Genomic DNA, 27,369 nt, shown 5'->3' on the forward strand with positions numbered 1-27,369 from the left:
TTACAACGCCAATTCCAAAAAAGTTGGGACAGTATGAAAAATGCTAATAAAAACAAAAAGTATTGATTTGTAAATTATTATTACCCTTTGCTAAATTGAAAACACTACACATTATATGATGTTTTACCCTGTGAATTTCATTGTTTTTTTTTTTATGTACAGTAATTTCATATCAGATGATAGCAACATGCTCCAAAAAAAATGTATCCCCTTTTCTCCCAATTTGGAATGTCCAATTCCCACTACTTAGTAGGTCCTCATGGTGGCGCGGTTACTTACCTCAATCCAGGTGGCGGAGGGCAAGTGTCAGTTGCCTCCGCTTCTGAGACAATCAATCCACGCATCTTATCACACGGCTCGTTGTGCATGACACCGCGGAGACTCACAGCATGGGAGGCTCGTGCTACTCTCCGCGATCCACACACAATTTGCCACGCACCCCATTGAGAGCGAGAACCCCTAATCGGGACCACGAGATTACCCCATGTGACTCTGCCCTCCCTAGCAACCGGGCCAATTTGGCTGCTTAGGAGACCTGGCTAGAGTCACTCAGCACACCCTGGATTCGAACTCACAACTCCAGGGGTGGTAGTCAGCGTCAATACTCGCTGAACTACCTAGGCCAGCGGAAATTTAAGACTAATAACAATTTGACAAGTTAAAATAAAAAGGCAAGGTGAGGCAGTCGTGTCATAGTAACAGCCTAGTCCTTCAAGAGCAAGGATCATTGAAGACTTGTCAATTTGCCAACAGAAGCTTCTGCAAATAATCCAGCACTTTGAGAAAAATTTTCCCCAAAGACAAATTGGAAGTATTTTGGGCATTTCACCCTCTACAGTGCACAAGTTAAAAGATTCATGGAATCTGGTCAAATCTCGGTGCGTAAAGAGCAAGACGAAAACCATTTCTGAATGCACGTTATCTCTGATCCTTCAGACGTCACTGTCTTAAAAAACATCATTCATCTGTAATGGATATCATGAACATGGGCTTGGGATTACTTTAGTAAACCTTTGTTAGTCAACACCATTAAGACTTTACTATGCAAAGCAGAAGCCCTACATCAACACTGTTCAGAAGCGCTGCTGACTTCTCTAGGCTCGGTCTCATCTTAGATGGAAAGTCGAACAGTGGAACTGTGTTTTTTGGTCTGATGAGCCACATTTCCAATAGTTTTTGAAAAACACAGCCGTTGTGTTATCTGTGCCAAAGAGGAAAAGGACCATCCAAGCTGTTATCAGCATCAGGTCCAAAAGCCAGTGTCTGTATGGGCCAGGGGTGTATCAGTGCCCATGGCATGGGTAACTCGCACATCTGTGAGGGCACCATTAATGCAGACAGATATTTACAAATTTTGGAGCAGCATATACTGCCATCCAGCACCATCTTTTCCGGGGAGGACAACTTCAAACCACATACTGGCCGAATAAGCAGAGAGCGTGGGTGCTAGATTGGCCTTCCTGCAGTCCTGACCTGTCTCCAATTAAGAATGTATGGATCAATATGAAGCGCACAATATGGCAACAAAGACCCCATACAATTGTGCAGCTGAAGACCTGCAGAATGGATGAATGAGGGGAAATTACACTTTTAAACTTAACAAACTTGTGTCTTCAGTGCCTAAATGCTTAGTAAGTGTTATTAGAAAAAATGGTGATATTTCACAGTGGTAAACACTCGACTGTCCCAACTTTTTTAGAATGTGTTGCAATCATCTGATTTGAAATTACTGTACATTCTCAAAAAAAAAAAAAAAGAAAAAAAAATGAAATTCACAAGGTAAAACATCATATACAGGTGCATCTCAATAAATTAGAATGTCGTGGAAAAGTTCATTTATTTCAGTAATTCAACTCAAATTGTGAAACTCGTGAATTAAATAAATTCAGTGCACACAGACTGAAGTAGTTTAAGTCTTTGGTTCTTTTAATTGTGATGATTTTGGCTCACATTTAACAAAAACCCACCAATTCACTATCTCAACAAATTAGAATACATCATAAGACCAATAAAAAAATAATTTTTAGTGAATTGTTGGCCTTCTGGAAAGTATGTTCATTTACTGTATATGTACTCAATACTTGGTAGGGGCTCCTTTTGCTTTAATTACTGCCTCAATTCGGCGTGGCATGGAGGTGATCAGTTTGTGGCACTGCTGAGGTGGTATGGAAGCCCAGGTTTCTTTGACAGTGGCCTTCAGCTCATCTGCATTTTTTGGTCTCTTATTTCTCATTTTCCTCTTGACAGTACCCCATAGATTCTCTATGGGGTTCAGGTCTGGTGAGTTTGCTGGCCAGTCAAGCACACCAACACCATGGTCATTTAACCAACTTTTGGTGCTTTTGGCAGTGTGGGCAGGTGCCAAATCCTGCTGGAAAATGAAATCAGCATCTTTAAAAAGCTGGTCAGCAGAAGAAAGCATGAAGTGCTCCAAAATTACTTGGTAAACGGGTGCAGTGACTTTGGTTTTCAAAAAACACAATGGACCAACACCAGCAGATGACATTGCACCCCAAATCATCACAGACTGTGGAAACTTAACACTGGACTTCAAGAAACTTGGGCTATGAGCTTCTCCACCCTTCCTCCAGACTCTAGGACCTTGGTTTCCAAATGAAATACAAAACTTGCTCTCATCTGAAAAGAGGACTTTGGACCACTGGGCAACAGTCCAGTTCTTCTTCTCCTTAGCCCAGGTAAGATGCCTCTGACGTTGTCTGTGGTTCAGGAGTGGCTTAACAAGAGGAATACGACAGCTGTAGCCAAATTCCTTGACACGTCTGTGTGTGGTGGCTCTTGATGCCTTGATCCCAGCCTCAGTCCATTCCTTGTGAAGTTCACCCAAATTCTTGAATCGATTTTGCTTGACAATCCTCATAAGGCTGCGGTTCTCTAGGTTGGTTGTGCATCTTTTTCTTCCACTCAACTTTCTGTTAACATGCTTGGATACAGCACTCTGTGAACAGCCAGCTTCTTTGGCAATGAATGTTTGTGACTTACCCTCCTTGTGAAGGGTGTCAATGATTGTCTTCTGGACAACTATCAGATCAGTAGTCTTCCCCATGATTGTGTAGCCTAGTGAACCAAACTGAGAGACCATTTTGAAGGCTCATGAAACCTTTGGAGGTGTTTTGAGTTGATTAGCTGATTGGCATGTCACCATATTCTAATTTGTTGAGATAGTGAATTGGTGGGTTTTTGTTAAATGTGAGCCAAAATCATCACAATTAAAAGAACCAAAGACTTAAACTACTTCAGTCTGTGTGCACTGAATTTATTTAATTCACGAGTTTCACAATTTGAGTTGAATTACTGAAATAAATGAACTTTTCCACGACATTCTAATTTATTGAGATGCACCTGTATTTAGTTGTAGTGCTTTCAATATAGCAAAGGGTGAATATAATTTACAAATAGCTCCTTTTTGCTTTTATTAGCAATTTTCATACTGTCTCAACTTTTTCGAAATTGGGGTTGTATACTGGAAAGCAAAATATTATTTTTGCAGTGTAGTGCATGTTGGCAAGATTTCAATTGTCCAACTGCAGAGTGAAAAGCCACAACTTTACAAGATACATTAAAGGATTGTTCTGGATTCAATACAAGTTAAGCTCAATTGACAGCATTTGTGGCATAATGCTGATTACCACAAATGACAACAAGTTGTAAAATTGTATATAATGTATAATGCTACACAGATAAGGTAAGCAATTTTAGCATACTAAAATCATGTTAACGTATAATGTTTACATCCTGTGACTGCTTCTGAAACAGTATTTTAACAGTATTTTAACATTTATGGGCTGGCCCATTTAACTTCCATTGTGAGTGCCTTACTGTAACCGTGATTTTTGCATTTGTTTTAAATAAAGGAGGGATGAGTTGAAATGTTTTTTTATGGAAATCAACATTATGCCACAAATGCTATGTTTACTTATGAGCTTAACTTGTTTTGAACCTGGAATATTCCATTAAAATTAGTCACTTTATTTTAAACTTTGCCCCTGTAAAATTCCTGAGGAAGGTCTCTAAAGGTAAAATTATTTGTGAAAAAGTGTGCGTGTTGGAATAGCAGAGGCTGCTCAGCTATTGGTTGTTTCTGGTACATTCAGAGTAAGTCGCAGTCTCTGTGGTTACAGAGAAGCAGAGCTTCAGCCAAGACTGAATCGCTGAGCACGTACCCTCTCCTCTCTGCTTTTGTCACACCACAAGGTAGGACAATTGCATCAATGACTACATAAAAGTTTGCAGTAATTTTCTTAATGAAACTATGAATTTTACTTTATGTAAATGCATTCCTGATGGAAAAACTTGTGTAGGTGCCGTAATATTGGATTGATACATAGTAAAGGTGTGATACAATATATTCCTCTGTGATGCAGTAAAGAATTTTGTTGAGATACTATGTCGAACAGAGCCTAAACACATTGGTAACAATGTGCTAATGTGGTCTAAAGAGACCTGATTTTGTGCATACAAGTGTGTAAGAGTTTGTACGCCTGCACAGGTAGAATAGAGTTCTACATGTATCTGCAGTGTGTTTTTAAAAACACAGAATCAAACAGGAATTCACATCTGCTTCGGGTGTTTGTGATTATGTGTCATAAATGTTACATGAGCTGAGAGAGAGGGAGAGATTTGGGTTTTTTATAATTTCTGTTCTTTCTACTGAAAAATACACCTACTTTATTTTGAGATAAAATTTCACGCTGTTGCATCATAAATGTTAGAAATAAGATGGAAATGCCTTGTTACTTGATCTGTGTATTATACTGTATTTTGTGAGTTGGCTTTAGTAATGTACACTACATTGAACTTCAAAGCATAAATTCAGTATTTCAATCAATGTCATCTCTAATATGAACCAATCATAAATTATTTCATCATAAATGTAAGAAATACTTGCCTTGTTACGTAATCTGTATATTGTTATATTTTGTGCATTGGCTTTAGTAATATGCATGCCATGGATCTTGAAATCATGAACAAACTTAATATATTTTAATCTGTAAAACATATTATTTTTGGTTTTGTTCATCAACGTCATCTCTTATGTTAATTTGAGGTGCAAAGATTTTGCATTGCTGTAACAACCTGAGGAACTGTCAGCCTAGAATCTGTGAAAGTTTAATTAATCCCAGACTGCTTGTAACAACCTAAAACACATACAAAAATAAATAATAATAATAAAAAAACAAAATGCAGAATAGAAGATCTGAGATGTTGACAGAGAAGATCCCAAAAGCTCTGGGGTTCTCAGCTGTGTGTATGTGTGTGTGTTTTAGAGTGAATTAAAAGCGTCTGCGTGGGTGAGTGAAGGTGTGTGTGCCTGGGGTAAATGTGAGAGAGTGTATGGGTCCTCTCTGGAACTGATTAGAGAGGAGAACATCTCCAGCCTCACTTTACACTGCCATTAATGCAAAGAGGAGAGAGCTTCCATATGAACTGTCTAAGCTATTAACATGTCAGGAAACATTTCCGTAGCTCTTTCTATGAAGCCTTTATATATTTGCATTATAAAGGTATTCGTAGTGCATTCTAATGCATTCATAATGCCATATGATACAGCTTAGAATACATTTTATGTTCTCGATAAGAATTCTAACCACAGTTATAATACATTACAACACCTGTTACACCTTTAAAGAGTAAAATGAAGTAAAACACACTATCATCACAAAATTTCATGCGTTATATATATATATATATATATATATATAGTCATGTGTTAACATTACTGTCTAAAAGGTTTAACCGTGAATAATTGGAAAGGTATTACAGATTACAATGTGTATTGTAATACATTAGGAATACTGTTATAAAGTAATTTTCATGAGATCAGGCTGTATAAATTGATATTGCATTAAATATCTTTATGATATACTGATATATATATATATATATATATATATATATATATATATATATATATATATATATATATATACAGGTTTATTAGAAAGTGGTACCAAAATATCTAATATTGTTACATATACTATATGTGAAATTCTAATGTAATACCTGTAATTTTGAACTTTCTTTTTCTTCTCATTCTATTTAGTTGCAAAATTATAACAAAAATTTTAACACTTTATTTTACAGTGCAGGTTACTAGGTGTTTAATTGTGGCAGAATGGTCCGAAAGGCATTCCGGCACCTATGATGCAAAAAAGAAATATTGGCAGTTTGTTTGTCACTTCATTCTATTTCCTGCAGGCAGCCTCCAGTTGAGTGTTTTTTATGCATTCCATCTCCATTTAGTGAGTGTGCTCATTCGAAAACGCCTTTGAAGTTCTTTAAAGTTGATAGCATAAGCATAACACTTCTGTCTTCAGCTAGAGCTGCACTGTTTTAGGGGTTGTGGCGCACCATGCCTGTCACACATATTACTAATTAAATGGATAGTTCATCCAAAAATGTCATCATTTAATAACCGTCATATTGTTCTAGACTCAAATTACTTACTTTCTTCTGTGGAACACAAAAGAAGTTAGGGAGATGGTTAGGCTCAGTCACCATTCCCTTTTATTGTATGGATAAAAGATAAAAGTGAAGGGTGACTAACATTCTACCTAAAATCTCCTTCTGTGTTCTGCAAAAGAAAGAAACGGTAAACGGTTTTGTAACAACATGAGGATGAGTAAATGATGACAACATTTTTTATTTTTGGGTGAACTATCCCTTTAATTACTGTAACAATAACAATTTAGATATACAAGCAGCATTACAAAATAATTAAACAGTAAATACATGAAGCTCATTTGTATAACTCATTTCTTGCTTATTTACACAAAGTAACTGTGATGGTTTTAATATATTACTTTTAAGAGATTTACGTCTTTTTCTACAATGTTCTTGTGCTGTATAGTGATGTTTTTCTCACCTGGGAACATAGTCATTCTGTTTCTGAGAAGTCTAAAGGCTTAGTGCCTGTCAGATATGTCTATAGGTTTGAATGGCCACCCACGCACTGCCCCCCCTCTCCTTCTGAAGAGAGCATCCTTGAAGTTACAATGCTCTTTTCTTTCAGTGGCCGTTGCTCACGCAATGATGCGCACTGACAGCTTTTGGTTACTGAAATGGTTCAAAATTCATCTCTTGATTACATTTATTACTGATGTGAAACATATATTATTTGATATTCATGTAATAGAGCGCAACAGTGACAGTCCACTTTTTCTGTGATTTTGGTTCTGATGTCATGCAATATGAAGTACCCCCATGGAATCCTGTCCTGCTGAGTTAGTTGTTTGGAACGTCTAATTCAAAGTGTCTGTTACTAATTCCTGTTGTAGCTGATCATGTCAATACAGTCAGTAAATGCAGTATTACCATATCCATGTACCATTTAGCATGGAATTCAGTGTTTTGATATAATTATGTGAAATACTTGTGCTGAATACCTTAGCTTAATAGAATAATATATTAGCTTGCTAACCATATGGAATGCATGATTGAATATTAGCTTAGCAGGCTAATCAGTTTACATGATAACTGAAACCACAAACAGATGTTAAAACTGACCATTTCTTGCTTTGTTTATATCATGCGACATGTCATATAGCTTAGACGACATTTATTGCTGTATTTTCAGGATTAAGACTCCATAAATCTTTAACCGATCCCTTACGAAATATCGAGAGGTCTGGCAAACTAGCCGCAAATTTGCCAATCATCATTTTCACATGCAAATTAGCTTGTGATTTGCCGTAAATGTTTGCCAGATGTTTGCAGCTCTTCCCCAAACCTTTGGCAAAAATGGACAATTTGTAGCTACTGGCAAATACTTTTGTGGCAAACCTACGGCAACAATGAAGTGCTTGCCACAAAGCTAATTTGCATGTGAAAATAGTCAGTGGCGAACTTACGGCAAGTTTGCAGCAAATTTGTAAGCAATATTGTTGGATTTCCAATCAAGCAGTGGAAATCTTTCAGAGAATGAAATAGCTTCCAATGAACCAAACCAACCAGCTCTGTGTTGAATCACAACATTACAAACTTTGATTTGAAGTAAAAACCTATTTGAACATTGGAGGTAAAAAAAGGTTCAAGACTGTGTCTTTAAATTATTTTATGATCAAATTAACTACTTGTTTCATGAAACATTTCTAATTACGTATTAAGAAACCATAATTAAAAACATTTAAAAACAACAATACAATATAAAACTATTGACTTAAAGGCATTTATTTTAACTATTAAACAATATATTTTAAGTTTATTGCTAAATATTTAATATAAACAGGTATAAAATAGTTTGAGAGTGTACATGATACATTGTAACATATGGATGGCTCCGCCCCGAGTCACAATGTAACATCACTTCCTGTGATGCACGGAGGCAAGTGAGGACATCAGAAGTTCTCACATGTGATCTCATTGACAAGCCACTTATTGACCAGTCGGCCAAAAGTGCAGCTGTTAACATGAGGGCTAATGTTGAAAACACTGGACGAGCCAATAAAGGTTGAGCGTTTGTAACAGGAAGATGCCCCGTGGTGGCCACTAATACCAACATCAGTGACATAAGACCAGCTCACAATGGCATTTCTGCCAATAACTTTCACATCAGAGCAAGTTCACTTCCGAAACATGCATACAAAGATTTTTACTATTTCCCAAAGCACACAGTTACCCAAGCCCACAGTGCATGCAGATTTCAGGGAGAAGAAAGTGAGATTCTTGGCAAGGTGGAGATGATCTCCTTCTGGCTGATTTTCCTCAAGCTCACGGTATGTACTAGGACATGCTGGTACCTTGGTCTTCCTTCCTCCGTCTTCAATGCAAATTGTTATTGTCGCTGAATAATTTATGTAATACAGATTGTCATGACACAAGAGCCGAGATGGAGAGGGTGTGAGCGTGTGGAAGTTTTCTCACCAGCTGAGCTGTTCTGCCAGCTAAAGGAGGAGTTAGTGGGGAGGGGGTGTTGCCATGGCAGTCAACACTTTACTGCCTGTCATTTTCATGAGGCTTTGTGCCTTTTGTCTAGCTTGATTGGGGTGAAATGGGCAGGCACTGAAGTGGATGGTAATTTCACATAATTCTGACTGTTTTTAGTGGTTGCATTAGCATGCCGGTCAAGTTTTGAATGATTGCAGAGACTTTCCTCCAGTGGTCGAATACCAAACAGACATCAGGGAATAACAAACTGGTGGATGAAAGAAGTATTTCAAGCCAAAGCAATGTAAACAACTTGTCATTTTGTGAATTTTTAGCACTGCTGTATGTACAATTTTCACATTATATTGATATCATGTGATGTTCAGTATAAAAGTGTGTAATTGTGGTTTTGATGTATTGAGCAAATAGATCTGACTTTCTAATCTATGTGGCAGCTGAATTCTTCTGTCAGAAAGAGTTTGAGCATTTGATCACTTTTGCACTTGGCAGACGGTACCAATGAGATCAGAAAAATACATGTAAACAAACAGTGCTGCCATGAAGGAAAATAAGTGTCATTTTTTCATACATACAAAATATGCCTTACAGTATAAATATGCATGCAGGAGTATGATAAAATGCAGGTAATGATTATTGTAAGCCCCAAAATGAAAAGTATGTCCTGGTCTAATCTAGAAGCAATGCTGTTTATCTGCTGGGACAAAAGTTTGGTATGCATGAGGAAGCGAGCCAGTTCTGCAGTCTTACATAATAGATCTGTTTAATTCTGCCCACTGTCTGCCGACTATAACCCACTTTTGTTAAACGATTCACTGCAATAGCAAACAATCACTTACCTCTAAAACACTGGAATGATCCCATAATCATCTTGCACTAGCAACACCAAGATCATGGGATAGATTCTCTGGGAACACTCAAACTGATCAAATGTATACCTTAAATGCACTGTTAGGGTAAAAGTGTGCCAAATACATATTGGCATGGGAAGTGCTTAATATTTGAATTGTATATGCCTGCTTATTCAAGAGAAAAATACTTTTCACACTGGAAAATGTGTGTTAAACAGAGATGTTAAAAAGCGTGATCGGGCAGAGTCAGTTCAAAAGGTAAGGACTTTTTTGCAGAATTAAACTAATGCTTGTAACTAACATGGTTTTTGAAGTGTTGTGCTATTACAAGACATGGTTGTCTGTCAACACTAGAGCACAGAATCTAACGCACAAAAACTTTCTCAGAAATGTAGCATTACATACGATCTATACCAAAGCTGAGTGGGTATAAATTTGCTTTGATATGCTGTGAATGTTTTGGTGATTAGGGAAATTAGATTTTGCTTACTGCTGTTTGAAATTCGTCTTTGTCTTTTTCCCTTTCAGGGAGCTACGATTGAGGTTGAGGAGGTGGATAGGCTGGAAGAGATTGCAGGTTGCTCTCAGAATCCAGAACATACAGAACTGGAGTCCCTATTTGAGCCTGTAACCATGGAGACCAGTGAACACTCTGGCACAGCAAACATAACTGACTGTGAGGTCCTGGAGACTGCGTTACCTGAGAACAAGGACACAAGCAGCAAAGAAGAACAAGTCTGTTACGATGCTGACGTATTAGACTCCATAAGTACAAAAGTAGTGGTTGAAATTCTAGCAGGCCTACCTCCCACCGAGACCAAGGATGATGTACTCGAAGACGTTCACGGTCCAAAAGAGGCGCTTGTCTTGGAAGACACTCGAGAAGAACTTTATCGCAACGAGTCAATTACCTCTTCGATCTCTGACACTCCGTCAAGTGCTGAGAGCGTATATGAGAATGATGTCGTACATAAGAGGCAAGATTCGCAGAGGCAGGAACCATTAGAGAACACTGTACCTCAACCAGAAGTCACTGACGATGGAGATACATTAGACCCTTTGGGTACAGACTCAGAACCCATCTTGGAAGGTTTTGGATGTGATGGTTCAGAAGAAACCATCCTGGAGCATTACATCCAAGAGGATGTCCTGTCAGACGTCTCCACAGAGTCCTGTCATGACCCAGAAGATCTGGATGAATGTCTTCATGTTGAAATTGCTGCGGTGTCATCTGACAGTGAAACTGATGAGAAGTGGAGGAACATCTTCTCTTCCTCGATTAATAGGGAAGATGATGATTCCTACATTGACAGCCTTGAGCTGAGCGCACAGGAACTCTTTATTCAAAAACCTGAAGTTCAAAATACTGTTGAAGATTCAAAGGAAACCGAAGAGCCTGAGATCCCTTTGGGAGAAGAAGTGCTAGAACAACCAGAGACTGGGCCAACTCTGCAACCGCAAGAGATATCTTACAATTCTTCCACACTGTTCCACGGCTTGTCCAAGATTTCCGAAGATGATGAAGAGCTTGGACGAGTCTCAGCAACCCACAAATGCAATTCATTTGATTCTGTCAAATCTGATTCTAGCAAAAAGGTGCCGAAAGATTATTGTGTGATCCAGGAAATGAAGAGTGAGAATGTCAGTACAGAACATGTGGATTTCAAAGTTGCTCGCCAACAGTGGCTGGAGATAGAAGAGCAAACGAAAAACTTGATCCACCACCCGAACACACCAACAACAAGATCTGGGACCTGCCAAGGCAGTCACAGTTTCATGTACACACCTGTCCGTAACATTGACAGGCCGAAGAGGGACCTTGAAAGCTTAACACTTGTAGAGGACTATGCGCACACCCAGTTTAGCCCTTGTTCTGAGGATTCAGGTCTTGACGACTCCAGTTACAGATCACAATGTGACGACCCAGAGACCCCAATTGAGAAGGAGATTCGCCAAACAGTGGAACGTGAGGAAAACCTGAGACGTGAGAGGGGGATGACAAAATTGTACTCTAGTGACTGTGTACAGATGAAGACCAGGTCCATCAATTTAAACCCAGGAAAACTATGCCAGGATGTCGATGAGAAACAGAAGATGTTTGAACATCAGGATGACAATGGAAGGATACCCAAATCTCCCAGCAACACAACACCTTCTTTCATCATTACCTCCTCACCAACCAAGGGCTCTCAGCAACAAGACTTTTCAGCTAACAGCATTATCATCCTCGAACCAGAACCCTTCCCTCCAAGTCCACGGCATGGCAAGATGGTATCCTCCAAATCTGCTGACTGGAGATCAGAAGATGCCCCTAACCTCATAATTCTGGAGACATCGAACCTCATCATTCGCAGTGCATCAGAGTTCAACCTGAATTCTGTCTCAGAGGAAACCCAAGATAAAATGTTCCTCAACAACCCATTTTTTAAGCTGAGGTCCAGGAGTACAATATCTCTTGTCGATGAGGAGATCAAATTGGTAAAGCAGCGAGAAGAGGAACTAAAACGGCAAAGAGCCAGTATTTACTCAAAGGATCATTTCCTGATGTTTCCAAATCGCCTGGACGGCTCACCATTTAACAATTCAGGTACGGCCAACAAGAGACAGAATTTTTCATTATTTTACAATGACCTAAAGTAAAAGCTACATCACTGTGTCTGCAAAACACAACAAATGTGATAGAATGCAGTCAAAAAAGGACAAAATGTTATGTTTCTATGTTCCTTTACTTCAACTGGTAGATCATGGTGCTAAGGTCATGGGTTCGATACCCAGGAAACACACATACTGATAAAACTGCTTCGGATAAACATGTTTGCCACATGTATGAATGTTAAATAAGCTCTATTAAATCATTGTTATCTAATTTCAGATGACCTACCAATTAAATGTAAATCATCCCCTTCATCTCCAATGAAAACATGCAGAATGGATCGGTCTGCTCTGTCATGTGATCATCGAGTAAGTCCACTTTAAATATTTAAGCAATGTCACAAATGTTGTCTAGAAAAATCTAAATTTAGTTGAACATATAGTTATGTATGCATATAACACACTACAATAGCGAGTGCGTTTACATGCACACCAATGCGCTGATGCACTACCAAAAAAATCAGCTTATTAAAAAAAATCTGAAAATCAGGAAACCGTTTGTCAGTTCATTATGCATAATTGGTGTGAGATGTCCATGTAAATGCGCTCATTGAAATATTGACTGCATGAAAGTAAAATTATGTGTAGGTGCTTAAATTATGTTTTAATTGTCCAGTGGTCATATAATTTTTTTCAAAGATAAAATTGAAAGAAAAACTACTAAAAATCACTTTTGTTTTCTCACTAGTTTCCTGAGCCCTATACTGGAGGCCGACGTAAAAGTGCCATGGCTTTGCGTTGGGAGGCAGGGGAGTTTGCGAACAGTGAGTGAAAAACAGAAATTACATTAATCGTTAATCTGCAGCTGTTCTTCGTTAAAGAATTTTCAATGCTCAAACTCATGTTTGTCTATTGTGACAGTGTAAACACTTGCTACTGCTGCTTGTGTAACTTTGTTATTTATCCAGACAAAAAAGAAATGTGTAAGCCAAGATGCCTAAATGTTATTTGAATGTACCGTTTAATCCATTTTTGTGATTCTTCTTTAATGAGGTACTTATAAACCATATTTTTAGTGTTTTGTCTACAAAGACAAGGAGAATATGTACTGTATATTCATAATGTATTTTCTTGTATGGCAATGTTTGTACATCTCTGAAATATATGAAACAGCATTACAGTGTTTTAGGATAATAATGAAGTGAAAATGTATACAAAATGGATGTATTTGGTTAAATATCACAGAAAACAATCAATTTAGTCAAGGAACATAATTGAGAGATTTCTTTTTTTAAAGAATTATTCTTGATGTGGCCATGATTGCAAATGTCTAAATGGAGGGCACTTTTTGAAGGTCCAGTTCTTAATTGAAGAATTATGATAAAAAAGGATCATCTAATATTTCATAACTTGTTACTTATAACCTGTTGCTTTGCAATTTGTTGTCCTCAAAAAAGAATTCGTATATTTATGTCAAACCGCCATGCTTATAAAAACAAGTATTGCTTGCTAACCTTTGAATCCATGTGCATCAGTCTCAAGACAATATTTGTTTTCCTACCATTTGGAAAAAAAAAAAAATGTTAAAAAGACAAATGCAGAAATAAATGTCAATTTAAGGCAAAAAGAGAAACAGTCTGTTTATCCTACATTGTGTTGACAGGCAACTTCACCAGATTGATTCTTCTCGTGATCACTTTTTCCACACACAAATAAATGGTAATATATATTTAAATTATAAGAACTACATATCATTTCCAAAAGATTGTTTTAAACAGAGGCAGCAGCACAGTTACCCATGAGACTAAACGCACAGCACAAAGATAATTTAATAAGAAAATTAATGCAGGTATTCTAGAGTGATCTCCCAACATTTTTTGTCTTTATTACCACTACAGCCCCACCAGTATGGCCCCATAAGTACTTATGCAAATTATGCAAATGTTTAATTTGAAAATGTTTATTTTAAAAGATCATAGATCTGAAGATTGGCATAGTGCAAATGCTTGTATCACTGGTCCACTTCATCTGAACCACATTCTGAACCATTTGTCTTTTCTGTCAATGTTTACATCTCAGTCAACAGTAACAGTCTTTAAATCCATAAATCAACATGACAAACACTCAGATACTCAGGAGGTATCTAGAAGATACCTCATCTAGAATAGGGTATTCAAAAACATCTTGGGGCCACTTTTCCATAGCATTTATAAAAAGGCATATTGCGCAGCAAACGTGATTTAATTACTTAAAACAAAGCTCACCGATATGTAAACATTGTCAATGTGATGTTGTAACCAAATAACACAAAATAAAATATACATTGAAAAAGAGATACAAAAGCAAACAACAGGACAAATTTAAATTAGCTGATTATCTGTTATTAAAAGCTGTACATTGCAAGTTAATGTTACATGATGCCATGATCACATACAACACTCATAAAGTACATATAAACAATAAAATCATTCCGGAATGCAAATTAAAATCAGTGCAAAACAATTTTACATCTAAAAGCACTTCTACCTCCAGAGTAATGAAAACTGAATTTCAAATTAGACTAATTTCAAGATTAAATGGGTCAACCTTACTTCACATATCTTTGGCTTATTTGAACAAAAGGCACAATTAGTGAGGCTAAATGTGAAAACTGCTTAGAACGTGTCATACTTCACTGATAGTCCAAAGTAGAAAAGTCAGAAGTCCCAGATTTCCAAAGAGATAAACAGCCAGAACTATGTTTTTAAAACAAGATTCCTGGAGAGAGAAAACCACAATGGTTATATCAGCATTTAACATTAATGAAATGGACTCTCTAGGGAAATAAACACAAACCAAACTCACCGTGCTATAAGTCTCATTCTCTGCAGGAACAAAAAGAATCTCTTCTTTGTCCTCAGAATTAATGCGTTCCATGTAGATTTTGAAGTTTCTGAAATATTTCCCTGGAAAACATACAATTATGACCTTTTACGTTGAGATTTTGTCAGAAATCTTCACCAGATCTCTTTCATTTTTGATTCTTAAAGTATAAGCCATACACAAATAACCAACTGTCTTCATTTTTTTTTTTTTCTTGTATAAAACAGGTTGTTTTGCTCTGAAAGTAATGACATTTCAAACTGATTAGCATTCAATCCATCATGTCAGCTACTAATACAGTAAAATAAAACCTTTTTACTATTTAATGGATTCATACTGCACAATTGAAAGAACATGTACATGCCGAGGACCAGTGTTAGGCAAGTTACTCAAAATAAGTAATCCACTACAAATTACTATTTACTTTTCTAAAAAATGTAATCATATTACTTTGACTACACATTATTTATTATTTTAGTTTTAAGTTACTTTCTAAATCACTTTTCCTAGAAAAGTTTTTTTGTTTTCCGCTCAAATTCAACATGTCTATATTTCCTCATTCATTGTCGCACACCCTTCGGCTGTCACAGAAATGCTAACAGATGTTCATATTTTAAATGTATTATACAGTACATATTACTTGGGCTGGGACCTCCCGATTCGATATTACAATTATATTTCCTAGCCGATTCGATATGTATTGCGATATTGCGATTCTGTAAGTATTGCGATTTGATGTTTTGATATAAAAACGTTCTTTCTCAGAAAGAAATATCTATTGAAGAACAGTTGTGTCTAAAATGACAATTGTTTCACTCTGTAATGCATAATTTACAAGTAACAGGTTGGAATGTGCAAAACTACCAATTTAAATCTATCTGAATTATAATGCACTGGTCAGTGCCAGACCAGTCAGTGTGTTGTCTGAGCTAGATGACTAGTTACTGCAAAGGAACCCATGGATAAGGATGCATTATGTCCATTTGTATTCAACAAATAAATATATACAATATATCCTTTTAACTTATCAAACTAATTTTGTTATTTTTGAATATACAGTAAAATATAACTTATTACCATAGGCTATTACTATAATCATAATGATAATTTTGCAACATACAAATGGAGACTAGAGTAAACTTGTTCAAGAACCATTTCTGGGGCTATACTGAATTATGACATACATGACAATTCACATGTTGTTGCATGTTATTTGCTTATGCATCCTGAGATAGTCTGAGAGCCTATGCAGCATTCTCATACGACAAATCTATTCTTACAAACTGCTCCCAGATGACTGACAGAGAAAGAAAAGTGAAAACTCACCATTTGCGTGTGTTCCACGAGACACGGTAGCCCTGCGCGCGAGCGCCAAAGCACAAATATACTTCTGAACAAAAAAGCAAATCAGACACGCACATTGCAGGCATTTATTTAGTCTATTCTTCAAAATATCAATGTCTTTGTGTCTAGCGGGATTTCTTGTTGATAATGTTAAATGTGCAAAATTACCCGCCACTGCGCATGAATACCCTGGCCGTTAAGATTATAAATAGTGCGGGGGCATGAAATGTAGTTTACGGCATTCAAGAGTTTGATAAGCCTTTTTACAGCTAAACTATTTATTAAAGCATAGTGAGACAGAATCTGCAGAATGACTCCTGACAAATACACTCCACAATAAACTTCTGAATTATGCATAATAACAGGAACATTGATCAAAGCAGACGATTTTTGAAGTCTGAGAGTGAACAAACGGCGCTTTATGAATGTAGCAGCGGTGCATTAAAGGACTAAACGTAAAGAATTAAAGAGAAAACTTCTTTTAAATATAACTTCCTATATTTATCTATTAATCATCGTAGCATTAAGAAACTTTTTTTTTTTACTAAAAATAAATACATTTTTCATCAGGAAGACAATTTTAAAATCGTTTGGCTCAAGAATCGCGATTTGTAACGGAATCACATTTTTTCCCCCAGCCCTACATATTACTTTAGCGCAAGTAGTTCACTTAAAATTACTTAAATTGAAAGTCAGTAACTGTAATCTGATTACAAAAAAAGTAACACGTTACTTTTTTTTTTTTTATAAAAACTAATTAGATTACAGTAACCAATTACTATGTAATCGGATACATCCAACACTGCCGAGGACACAACTGAGGAATTTGGGAATAGAGAACACCGCATGGTTGAGGGTGGATGACTGACCTATAGATAAAAACCCCCTTCTGTGAACTTCCAGAATCAAATCTGCCACCACAAACCAGACCACAATGGAAGCCAGGACACCTGTGGACCAGGGAGCAGGTAGGAGCAGAGCTTGCTGATGGATGCCGAGGAAGACGGTGACAACTAAATCAGGAATAAACACACACGTCACTTATGGTAGCCCCTGTTGTCTACCAAATGTGTTCTGGTGCTTTGAATATCTACAATTATAAATCATATATCATGATAATTATATATATTATAACTACAGCCATAAAAACAAGACGACCCACCATAAAACATATACTCTGTAACTAGTGTACATACATAATTTAAACCATATTACTAAAAAGCAATCAGCTATAGTTAGCAGATACAATTTATTATTATTGATGTTATTATCATTACAATAATAATGAAAAACGACCAGCATTTAACTCACAGACACAATCTTCTGTTATCACAGTCATTCACATGGATATGTGCCAAATAATTACACATTTATATACACAGCATTGTTTCTTACCTGCTACGATCTGCGCTAAAGTGCCAGTTCCAAAATGCATCCAGTTGAAGATGTATCTCCTGAGAGCAGGTTATAATAAAAACCATAAGAAAAAAAATTGTCAGGATATTTTTAAACACCACCCTCTGAATCCATTAATATTGTAATAAAAACTGTAATTGGTTGATGAACTTTGAACTTTGCAAAACTACAAAAAAAATATTTTTATTTGTTAACATATAAACATGCATTAGGCATCATAAACTTACAAATGAACAATATTTTTCCCCACCACTTATTAATCTTGGTTAATGTTAATTTATGAAATACAACTGTTCATTGTTAAATCATGTTAGTTCATAATGCACTAATGTATGTTGAAAATAACTAATTAACTAACAAAATTAACTAATGTTAACAAATACAACCATATTGTAGTGTTACCATAAAATGTTATAGACCGACCGATATAAAGAAACGAGTATGTTTGGAATTGCATACAACTCATACTAGTTTTGCAGTATGTATACTGTACACAGTAAGCAAGTTTGTATGTATGGAATACCCAGGTTACCTAATATATTAGCCAAAATGTGTAGTATACAATCAAAACACACTGCCTGAGATACTCTCAAAACGCAATGCGCATATATTTCTGAGATGAAAATAACATACAATGTACATACAGTGTAGTGAGGTCAACTGTATGCTAAACATTTCTCGTAATATTTCATATTGTTTCATATACCATTTAAAGTAGGCAGTATACAGTGTATACAGTGCTGAATGCAGTACACTAGTATTCCATTCCAAACATGGCCTTTGTTTGGCCATACTCTGCAGTGCACGAGTTTGAGGATTTTACCTGGAGGCGTCTGGCGCAGGTCGGAAAAGTGCCATGACAGGTTGGATGACAGTGAGTGCCATGACAACACAGCCAAGATAGGGGTGTATGCCTGCCCGCTGTGGACAATACAACATTACAGATTAGAGGCAACAGTGTATATCAAAGGTTGCCAACAAATTAATAAAAAAAAAAATACAAAAAAGTCAAACAGATTTCTGCTCTCCATCAAAAGGAAATCAGTAATGACAAAGAACACCGGAAACAGACACCAAGTTTTTAAAAACCCGCCTAAGTACAAGGTTGATGGGTATTATTTTGCGTGGGGCGGGGTTTGACGACAAATTGTTGCCATGGGACAGGACGCCCTCTGTTGGTTACACAAGATAAACGGCAGAAACTTGGCAAGAGAGACACCACAGATGCCCATGGTGAGTCAAAAATGCATCCCTCATGCTCAGCCTGACGGATGGATACATGTGTCAGCTTGGAGCACAAATAAGCCAGATTTAATAAGACACTCTATAAAAAAAATTTGCTTGATTAATCCCTGAAGAAGGGAAGTTTTTCAAAAACGGGCCAAAAAATGCCACATGGTGGGTCACTTCTAATTAGGAATTAGAAACGGTTCAAGAAATGAAAACGAAAAGCAAAAACAAACAATTTTTGTTTGCAGAATGTAATAAGAAAATGTGAGCAAACTCCCTTTTCTATTGCTCCAGAGTGAAAGCATTATTTTTTAAATACTGGTAACTGGTTAATTATTTCGTTTAGTTAATTTTTCATGAAACCAAATAATTTTTCACTGTAAAATTTTAGAATTACAGTACTTCCAGTTGCCCGAATCCTTTCATTGCCCACACACTCTTATGAGGGAAAGTTCACTTGCCCGGTGCTAATTGTGGCCACTGTGCCAGATCCTGTACCAAGAAGGCTATTTTGTGGTCACCTAACAAACAGTCAGTCATTTTATTTGTTTTCTTTCTTTTTTCATTATTTTCCCTCAATTATTTAAATGCACTGTAGACTAATTATAATAAAAAATAAACAAAACACACAAATAAAATATGTTTATCTCTGCTCTGCAAAGGCAAAACGCAGTGCACTCTCGTATAAAAAAATAAAAGTTATTAAAAAGAAATATTCCGGGTTCAACATAAGTTAAGCTAAATGTACGGCATTTGTGGCTTAACCACAAACACTAATTTCGACTCGTCCTTCCTTTTCTTTAAATAAAAAAAGAAAAAACAAAAGGTAAAATCCGTTAACATAAAAATACTCATTTATAATTTTAGCCACAGGACATAAACAGTTTGCATGTTAACATGATTTTAATGTGAAAAATTGCTTAATTACCATTTCTGTGTAAAGTTATATCCAATTGTACAACTTTGTTGCCATGGCAAGGTCCGTAAAGTAGGCAATTTAACAGAAGAATTAATGTTCATTCTTATCACGTGGCTCATTGTGCATGGCAACGCGGAGACTCCGCATGTGGAGGCTCATGCTACTCTCCGCGATCCACGCACAACTTACCACGCGCTCCACTGAGAGCGAGAACCAACTAATCGCGACCATGAGGAGGTTACCCCATGTGACTCTACCCTCCCTAGCAACCGGGCCAATTTGGTTGCTTAGGAGACCTGGCTGGAGTCACTCAGCACACCATGGATTCGAACTCGCGACTCCAGGGGTGGTAGTCAGCGTCAATACTCGCTGAGCTACCCAGGCCCCCAGTTTTTTGATTTTTGCCTTTTTAAAGAAAAGGAGGGACGAGTCTAAATGATTTTTTATGGTAATCAACATAATGCAGTCAACTGAGATAACGGAATATTCCTTTAACCATTCTTTCATTCTGACCAGTTACCCAATCCCTGCTTCTAATGAATACCAAAACAAGAATATTCATGCTCTTGCTCACTTTTTATTTATTTATTTATTTATTTATTTTTTTAACCTTTCTGAATAGACAGCATGTGGGTCTGACACATTTGGCAGTGCTGAGGAACAGTCAGAGGTGTGTGATGCAGTGCGTGAAAATATGACACACTGTCAAACGATGAGTATTACTCACAGACATACATGAATGTGTGTTTATGTGCATGTTACCTTGCTCCAGCCTCCTCTGTACATGAAAGGTAAAACAAAGCCAACCAAGGTAAGTAGGACTGTGAGGGTCATCAGCATTCGGTGTAACTGCGAAGACAAAAAGCTTTGAAAATAATGCATATTTGAAAATATGCTAAAGTCCTAACTTTAGCAAAGATGCTCCTACCTGAAACCAGACCTTCTGCCCCAAAATGTTGCTTTCAGGCCAATCCAATTTGAAGTATCGTGCCATGATGACTCCAGCGCTAACTGTTGACATCCAGGCAATCAGCATGATGGCTCCTAAGGATACATACAGATACTGTGTCTCAGATACTGTGTCTCTGCTCTTTATTTTAAATATACTACAGTATATATATATATATATATATATATATATATATATACACACACACACATTTTAAATAATACAGTGTGTGTATATTATATATAAAATATATTATTTTAAATAATACGTTTTAAAAATAAAACAGATTTAAGCTTTTAAACATTTTGAATACGAGTAAAAATAAACAATAGATTGGCTGGTGTTCTGGTCGGCTGCTTACTGAAAAAAGCCCACCCCCAAGGGGAGAATCTTTAAGATATTTTGGTTCCTAGATGGTTTGGGTCCCTCCTTTTTTGGGATTGTCCACCAGATGGAAATCATATGACTGATCGCTTAAATTTATAGCACACCTCTCCTCAACAAGCCACAACATTTTAAGGTATTATTAATGTCCATAGCACAGTTTTTGTGGGATGAGTGTGGGACCCGCCAAAGTTCAAAGTTTAGGTTTTGAAAAAACTAAAACCGAAGTGTGAGCGATAGTTATAGTAATGTTTGCCTTTGCAAGCACCACAAATGGACAGTATAACACAGTTATGTCAGCTTTTGTAAATTAGATCAGCATTTAGAATGCTTATATTCAGCTGTACCATGATATTTGATCAACAGGGGTGAGCGAGAGCCACTGAGATCCTCTGGAGGTCCTGTGACAAGTTTCTGATTGGCGGAAATCAGAGGCTGACGGTCATGTCGATGAGTTCGCCCTAGAGGCAGAGAAAGAGACCGAAAAAACATTGTTGACACTAGTGACTACTAAAAAATTAATAAATAAAAAAAACAGTCTTACCATCTTCAGCTCGACCATGTGCCATGAAGATGTAGTATGGCTGGTCCAGGCTGAACCTCTTTGGATCGTCAGTTGGAAGGTGTATGTCTCTGCTAAAGCTACACTGAATCACTCCATCTGACAGCCTCCATGCTGTGTCTTTCAGAACACTCTAGAAACAAATCCAAAAACAAAGATCTCAGAGCTATACTGATAGTCTTTAAAGGGATAGTTCACCCAAAATTTTCTGTCATCATTTTCTCACCCTCATGTGGTTCCATTTATCTTCCTTTTGTGAAATGTTAGCCTCATGCACCATTCACTTTCATTGCACATTTTTCAATACAATGAAAGTAAATGGTGACTGGTAAATGCCAAAAAAAAAAGAAAAAAAAAAAGAGAGAGAACCATCCCTTTAGGTATTTCATTATTTTTTTTTTCCTTTTTACTTTTAAGCCACTGTGTTTGCAAGACATTTTTACTTTTTAATGTCAGTGTGTACCTCTGAAGAGATTACTGGATGTGTCCGTCCAAGAACATATGCAGCCTTGGCATCAACCTTGTCTATATCTCTTATGCACATATAGATGTCATCGTTCCCCTAAAATGCAGAACACATTGCTATTATTTATCATAATGCATGCTATTAGTCATTCAATGGGAAAATAACATTTCACGCTGAATCAGAGATCAAAGCGTCAATCTCGCTATAAGCAGTGAAATTAATGTCCTCTATATGATAAAATACTACTCTAGTACTCCAAATGAAGGTCTTTATTACCATCCATTTGTCCAGTGATAAGGCAAATGACACATAACCCTCTGCAGGTCCACTGAGCTCAAACATCACACTTCTGTTCTCTGTCCAGAAGGACAGGAAGTGACATGACACGTCATTTTGTGGGTCACAGCCCGCTGGATCTCTCAAACAAGACTTCCTGATTCCACAGCCCTCAGAAGTGAACTGGAGACGAGAAGGGATTTGATATATTACAGAACAGTATTATGGTCACTAAATTCAGTTAGGATCACTACTTTATTTTAAGAATGTGAAATGTCAGAATAATAGTAGAGAGAATTATTTATTTAAGCTTTTATTTCTTTCATCACATTCCCAGTGGGTCAGACGTTTACATACACTTTGTTATTATTTGGTAGCATTGCCTTTAAACTGTTTAACTTGGGTCAAACGTTTTGGGTAGCCTTCCACAAGCTTCTCACAATAAGTTGCTGGAATTTTGGCCAATTCCTCCAGACAGAACTGGTGTAACTGAGTCAGGTTTGTAGGCCTCCTTGCTCGCACGCTTTTTCATGATGCCATCTATTTTGTAAAGTGTACTAGTCCCTCCTGCAGCAAAGCACCCCCACAACATGATGCTGTCACTCCCATGCTTCACGGTTGGGATGGTGTTCTTCAGCTTGCAAGCCTCACCCTTTTCCCTTCAAACATAATAATGGTCATTATGGTCAAACAGTTCAATTTTTGTTTCATCAGACCAGAGGACATTTCTCCAAAAAGTAAGATCTTTGTTCCTATGTGCACTTGCAAACTGTAGTCTGGCTTTTTTATGCTGGTTTTGGAGCAGTGGCTTCTTCCTTGCTGAGCAGCCTTTCAGGTTATGTCGATATAGGACTCGTTTTACTGTGTAGATAAAGATACTTGTCAACCGGTTTCCACCAGCATCTTCGCAAGGTCCTTTGCTGTTGTTCTGGGATTGATTTGCACTTTTCGATCTCTAGGAGACAGAATGCCACTCCTTTCTGAGCGGTATGATGGCTGCGTGGTCCCATGGTGTTTATACTTGCGTACTATTGTTTGTACAGATGAACGTGGTACATTCAGGCATTTGGAAATTGCTCCCAAGGATGAACCAGACTTGTGGAGGTCCACAATTTTTTTTCTGAGGTCTTGGCTAATTTCTTTTGATTTTCCCATGATGTCAAGCAAAGAGGCACTGAGTTTGAAGGTAGGCCTTAAAATACATCCACAGGTAGACCTCCAATTGACTCCAATTAGCCAGTTAGCCTATCAGAAGCTAACTGGCTAATTGCCTAAATGCTTGACATCATTTTCTGGAATTTTCCAAGCTGCTTAAAGGCACAGTTAACTTAGTGTATGTAAACTTCTGACCCACTGGAATTGTGATATAGTCAATTAAAAGTGAAACAATCTGTCTGTAAACAGTTGTTGGGAAAATTACTTGCGTCATGCACAAAGTAGATTTCCTAAACGACCTGCCAAAACTATAGTTTGCTAATATGAAATCTGTGAAGTGGTTAAAAAATGAGCTTTAATGACTTCAACCTAAGTGTATGTAAACTTCTGACTTCAACTTTATGTCTAATGACCACTAAACTGTATAATTGATCGTTGTCCTTTTTTGGTCAGAGAATGGTCAGAGGTCAGTTCCATCACCCAGATCAAACAGGAAACAGTGTTTGTTTGAAAACACAATAGCAATAATCATAGGAAGTGACCTAAAGGGTGTCTGAGCTTAAAGTGCTGTCAGGACAGATCCACAAGCCCCATGTAATTCATGTGAACTGTCACTTTTGCAATATCAGCTTTATTTGAGCTCACCGACTGAGACAGCAATGAGGAAGGGACTGTGGTTTTGGTACCAATGGAACCACCAATGGTAGTTCGTGCTGGGGTAGGAGCTACACCATTTTGCGACACCACTGGACCTGGAATTTTCACCCAATAGTCCTTATACTTTCGGACAACAGTTACCCTGAAAAAAAAGAAAACCCAACCCAAAACAAGTATTGTAATCAGGAAGTTGTCTAAAAACAAACTCTAAAAACAAAAGTATTTGAATACTTACAGAAACTGCACACTGGGAGGAGAGTCTTGTGGCGCAACCCAGATCACCTGGACCTCAGTCTTATGGGAATCGCTGGTATGACTTACAGCTGAGCCCTTTTAAGAGTAACGCAAATAATCAGCTCCATATCATCTTTTAATCTCTTGGAGCCAATAAATAATGATTTTTACAAAGAAAATGTAGCTCAAAATGTTCTTTTAAAGCTGAGGGGTGTAATTTCTGCACCACTAGCATCACCAAACTGAATTGCAAAAATAATCACTGTTTTTAAACAGATTCCAGAAATGTTTTGCAATAACTCTTCTATTCAGTTGTACAAACAGAAATCCTGGCCCAAACTCACACTATAACCTACTTATAGTTGACTTTGCATATTAAGCTGGGATACAAGAAGAATTTTAGCATCATAAAAAAAACAAAAAAACAAAAATCTCACCCATCAGCTTTAATAAATATTTTGTTCTCAATATAAAGTAAAAACTACTGTGTCACTAACGTCCTTATCACTGCAATGAAGAAGCTGAGATATGGCAGAATTTATTAACTTAAACGATCCAACGGTTTCGTCAAGATTCTCGGCATTCCTTGCTTCTATGAGGAATCCTCTGAAGTTTGCTGTGCTCCCTGTAGCAGCCACTGATAATGTCACTGTAAATGTGAACAACGTGATAAGATTTTCTATTAAATGTAAACCATCACAATAAACAAACTATCACACATTATATATATATATATATATATATATATATATATATATACTGAAATACTAATAGTCTCACCTTTGAGTTCATCACCAGGGCTGAATGTGATATTGTCCACTATGATGTTGTATGGAGGAGCTTTGGTGCTGGGATCATGGCGATGTTGAGGCATCATGTCACCACAAGCTTCTGTCACCTTTCCATCAGGGTAACAAATGACTGTCTCTAAACACACTAAGAGCAGCACCAAAACAACCCCTGTCTTCACAAAAACCTGAAATGAAAGGATAGTTATTGCAAAACTCAACTTTACGATGATAAATTACACAAGCTTATTTTGACCAACTTTTTTCTTTGCATCAAGTGTTTCTAAATGCAATGATCTGGTTACATTTTGGGTGATTAGGTGAAAATATACAAGTAGAATAACACACAGGTTACTCAATAACAATAATGTTTAAAAACGATCCTTACAAAAAAATTAAAGTAGCAGTACCACGGTGCATTGACAGTATCAGATGGTACTGTTACTTTGATATATCATAATACTGATAAATAATTACCATATTTGTATACCATGCTATTCATATGGTAAAATCATCATAGTATTACCATTGTACACGTGCAGAAAACAAGTTATGCCATGGTACTATTTGTTAGTGAAATTTAGAGTGCTTAACTGCATGTTCATGGCTCAAATACAAACAATTAAAATAGTCAACTGCGTTTTACAAGAAATTTCTGTTGCCTAATCAGTCTCTCATGAGAAGCCTGCAAATACAGATAAGGAAGCGAGACAGCAATTGTTGATTACTCCAAAACAGCACTTTGTCTTTGTCTGAGACTTTGTCTACAGTTTCAGCACTCATGAACACGTGTATATATGTATTATTGCACCAATTAAAGGCAGAAATTCATGTTTTGATGACATAAGAGTTCATGTGAGAGATATGGGTCAAAGTCGTGTTTTTATTTCTCGCGCCCAGTTAGTCAGTCCCGCACGATGGGCTGATGGCTTTCACTGATAAATACCTATAAAAACAAAAGCCTTTCTTAAATGGAGGCAAAACGGGGATTACGATCCTTCCCTAAACCCAAGGGTCAACGTTTCACAAAAAGCGACCACATTCACCTTTACGTTGAAATCATAAGCTACTTCCCAGTTGATTGGAATTATAAACACATATTTATCACGGAATGATAAACAAATATATATATGCTTACCTCCATTCATCTAAAATAAATTGCCATCAACCGACACTAACAAAAAACAAAATGTGTGTTAATTACATGGCAAGGGTAGAGATGTGGGCGGTCTTTATGTGTAGAAGCGTGTGATTGGTTGAAGGCAGTGCACGAAAACACGCCCACACAAGAGTGGGTGGGGTTTCAAATACTGACTGAAAAGTGATAGATGACAGCTGAAAGGTGACCCAGTTCCACATGAAATTCAGCTTTTATAGACCATTCTCACACTCTGGGTTTTTGGAACGCGGAAGTAAACGTTTGCAGGGTGAATGGGAGTGAATGGGAGATCACAGAAAAAATTATTTTCACTTACCCATCTGCTCCAAGACCAAAAAAAAAAAAAAAAAAAAAAAAAAAACACTATTACGTTTGAATGACTTTCCAGAAGAGTTAAAAAAATAGAGAGAGGTGAATTAAGACAGTAAATGAGAAGATGCCAAATTTACTGTCACTCTGTAATCGAAACCCCCTCGCAGCTGTGATAATAATAATTATTATTATTTTTTAACTAATTCCAGGGTAATATTAACACAATGCATAATGTTTTAAATTTACACTCAATATTTTAAAATTGTATAATATAAAAAAGTTGCGATATTTACGCTGCTAAATAAGGCGGAA

General features: G+C 37.0%; 2 protein-coding genes across 7 annotated transcripts in view; one reads left to right on the forward strand and one right to left on the reverse strand.

The window, feature by feature from the left end:
* Positions 1 to 13,966, forward strand: part of LOC127431458 (palmdelphin-like) — a 51,895-nt gene extending 37,929 nt beyond the window's left edge. For 3 of the 6 annotated variants that reach the window (XM_051681859.1, XM_051681858.1, XM_051681862.1), the window contains 3 exons: positions 10,281 to 12,339; positions 12,625 to 12,713; positions 13,093 to 13,966. In XM_051681859.1, coding sequence (XP_051537819.1) covers positions 10,281 to 12,339; positions 12,625 to 12,713; positions 13,093 to 13,176 — 2,232 coding nt within the window. In that variant the 3' untranslated portion in view covers positions 13,177 to 13,966. Of the gene's footprint in view, positions 1 to 3,412; positions 4,213 to 8,228; positions 9,188 to 10,280; positions 12,340 to 12,624; positions 12,714 to 13,092 lie in introns of those variants that run through there. The other 3 variants (XM_051681861.1, XM_051681860.1, XM_051681865.1) reach the window with 3 other exon arrangements.
* A 322-nt stretch (positions 13,967 to 14,288) lies between these two features.
* LOC127431462 (putative ferric-chelate reductase 1) lies at positions 14,289 to 26,817 on the reverse strand. The gene is made up of 16 exons (XM_051681868.1): positions 26,725 to 26,817; positions 25,579 to 25,774; positions 25,296 to 25,447; positions 24,800 to 24,894; positions 24,553 to 24,706; positions 22,753 to 22,935; positions 22,474 to 22,572; positions 21,993 to 22,143; positions 21,796 to 21,909; positions 21,044 to 21,159; positions 20,878 to 20,964; positions 18,790 to 18,887; positions 17,946 to 18,004; positions 17,420 to 17,563; positions 15,189 to 15,289; positions 14,289 to 15,101 (listed from the first exon to the last, which is right to left on the reverse strand). Exons 1-16 carry the CDS (start codon positions 26,728 to 26,730, stop codon positions 15,009 to 15,011), a joined length of 1,848 nt encoding a protein of 615 aa, XP_051537828.1. The 5' UTR covers positions 26,731 to 26,817; the 3' UTR covers positions 14,289 to 15,008.
* Positions 26,818 to 27,369: the final 552 nt, after the last annotated feature.

This window comes from Myxocyprinus asiaticus, chromosome 41, assembly GCF_019703515.2.
Source record: "Myxocyprinus asiaticus isolate MX2 ecotype Aquarium Trade chromosome 41, UBuf_Myxa_2, whole genome shotgun sequence".
Classification (NCBI taxonomy): Eukaryota; Metazoa; Chordata; class Actinopteri; order Cypriniformes; family Catostomidae; genus Myxocyprinus; species Myxocyprinus asiaticus.

Coding starts and splice junctions, on each gene's coding strand:
- LOC127431462 (XM_051681868.1), bottom strand. Junction 21,910..21,992: donor ACATGGTCGAGCTGAAGATG/GTAAGACTGTTT, acceptor CTCTGCCTCTAG/GGCGAACTCATCGACATGAC. Junction 15,102..15,188: donor AGAATGAGACTTATAGCACG/GTGAGTTTGGTT, acceptor TTCTCTCTCCAG/GAATCTTGTTTTAAAAACAT.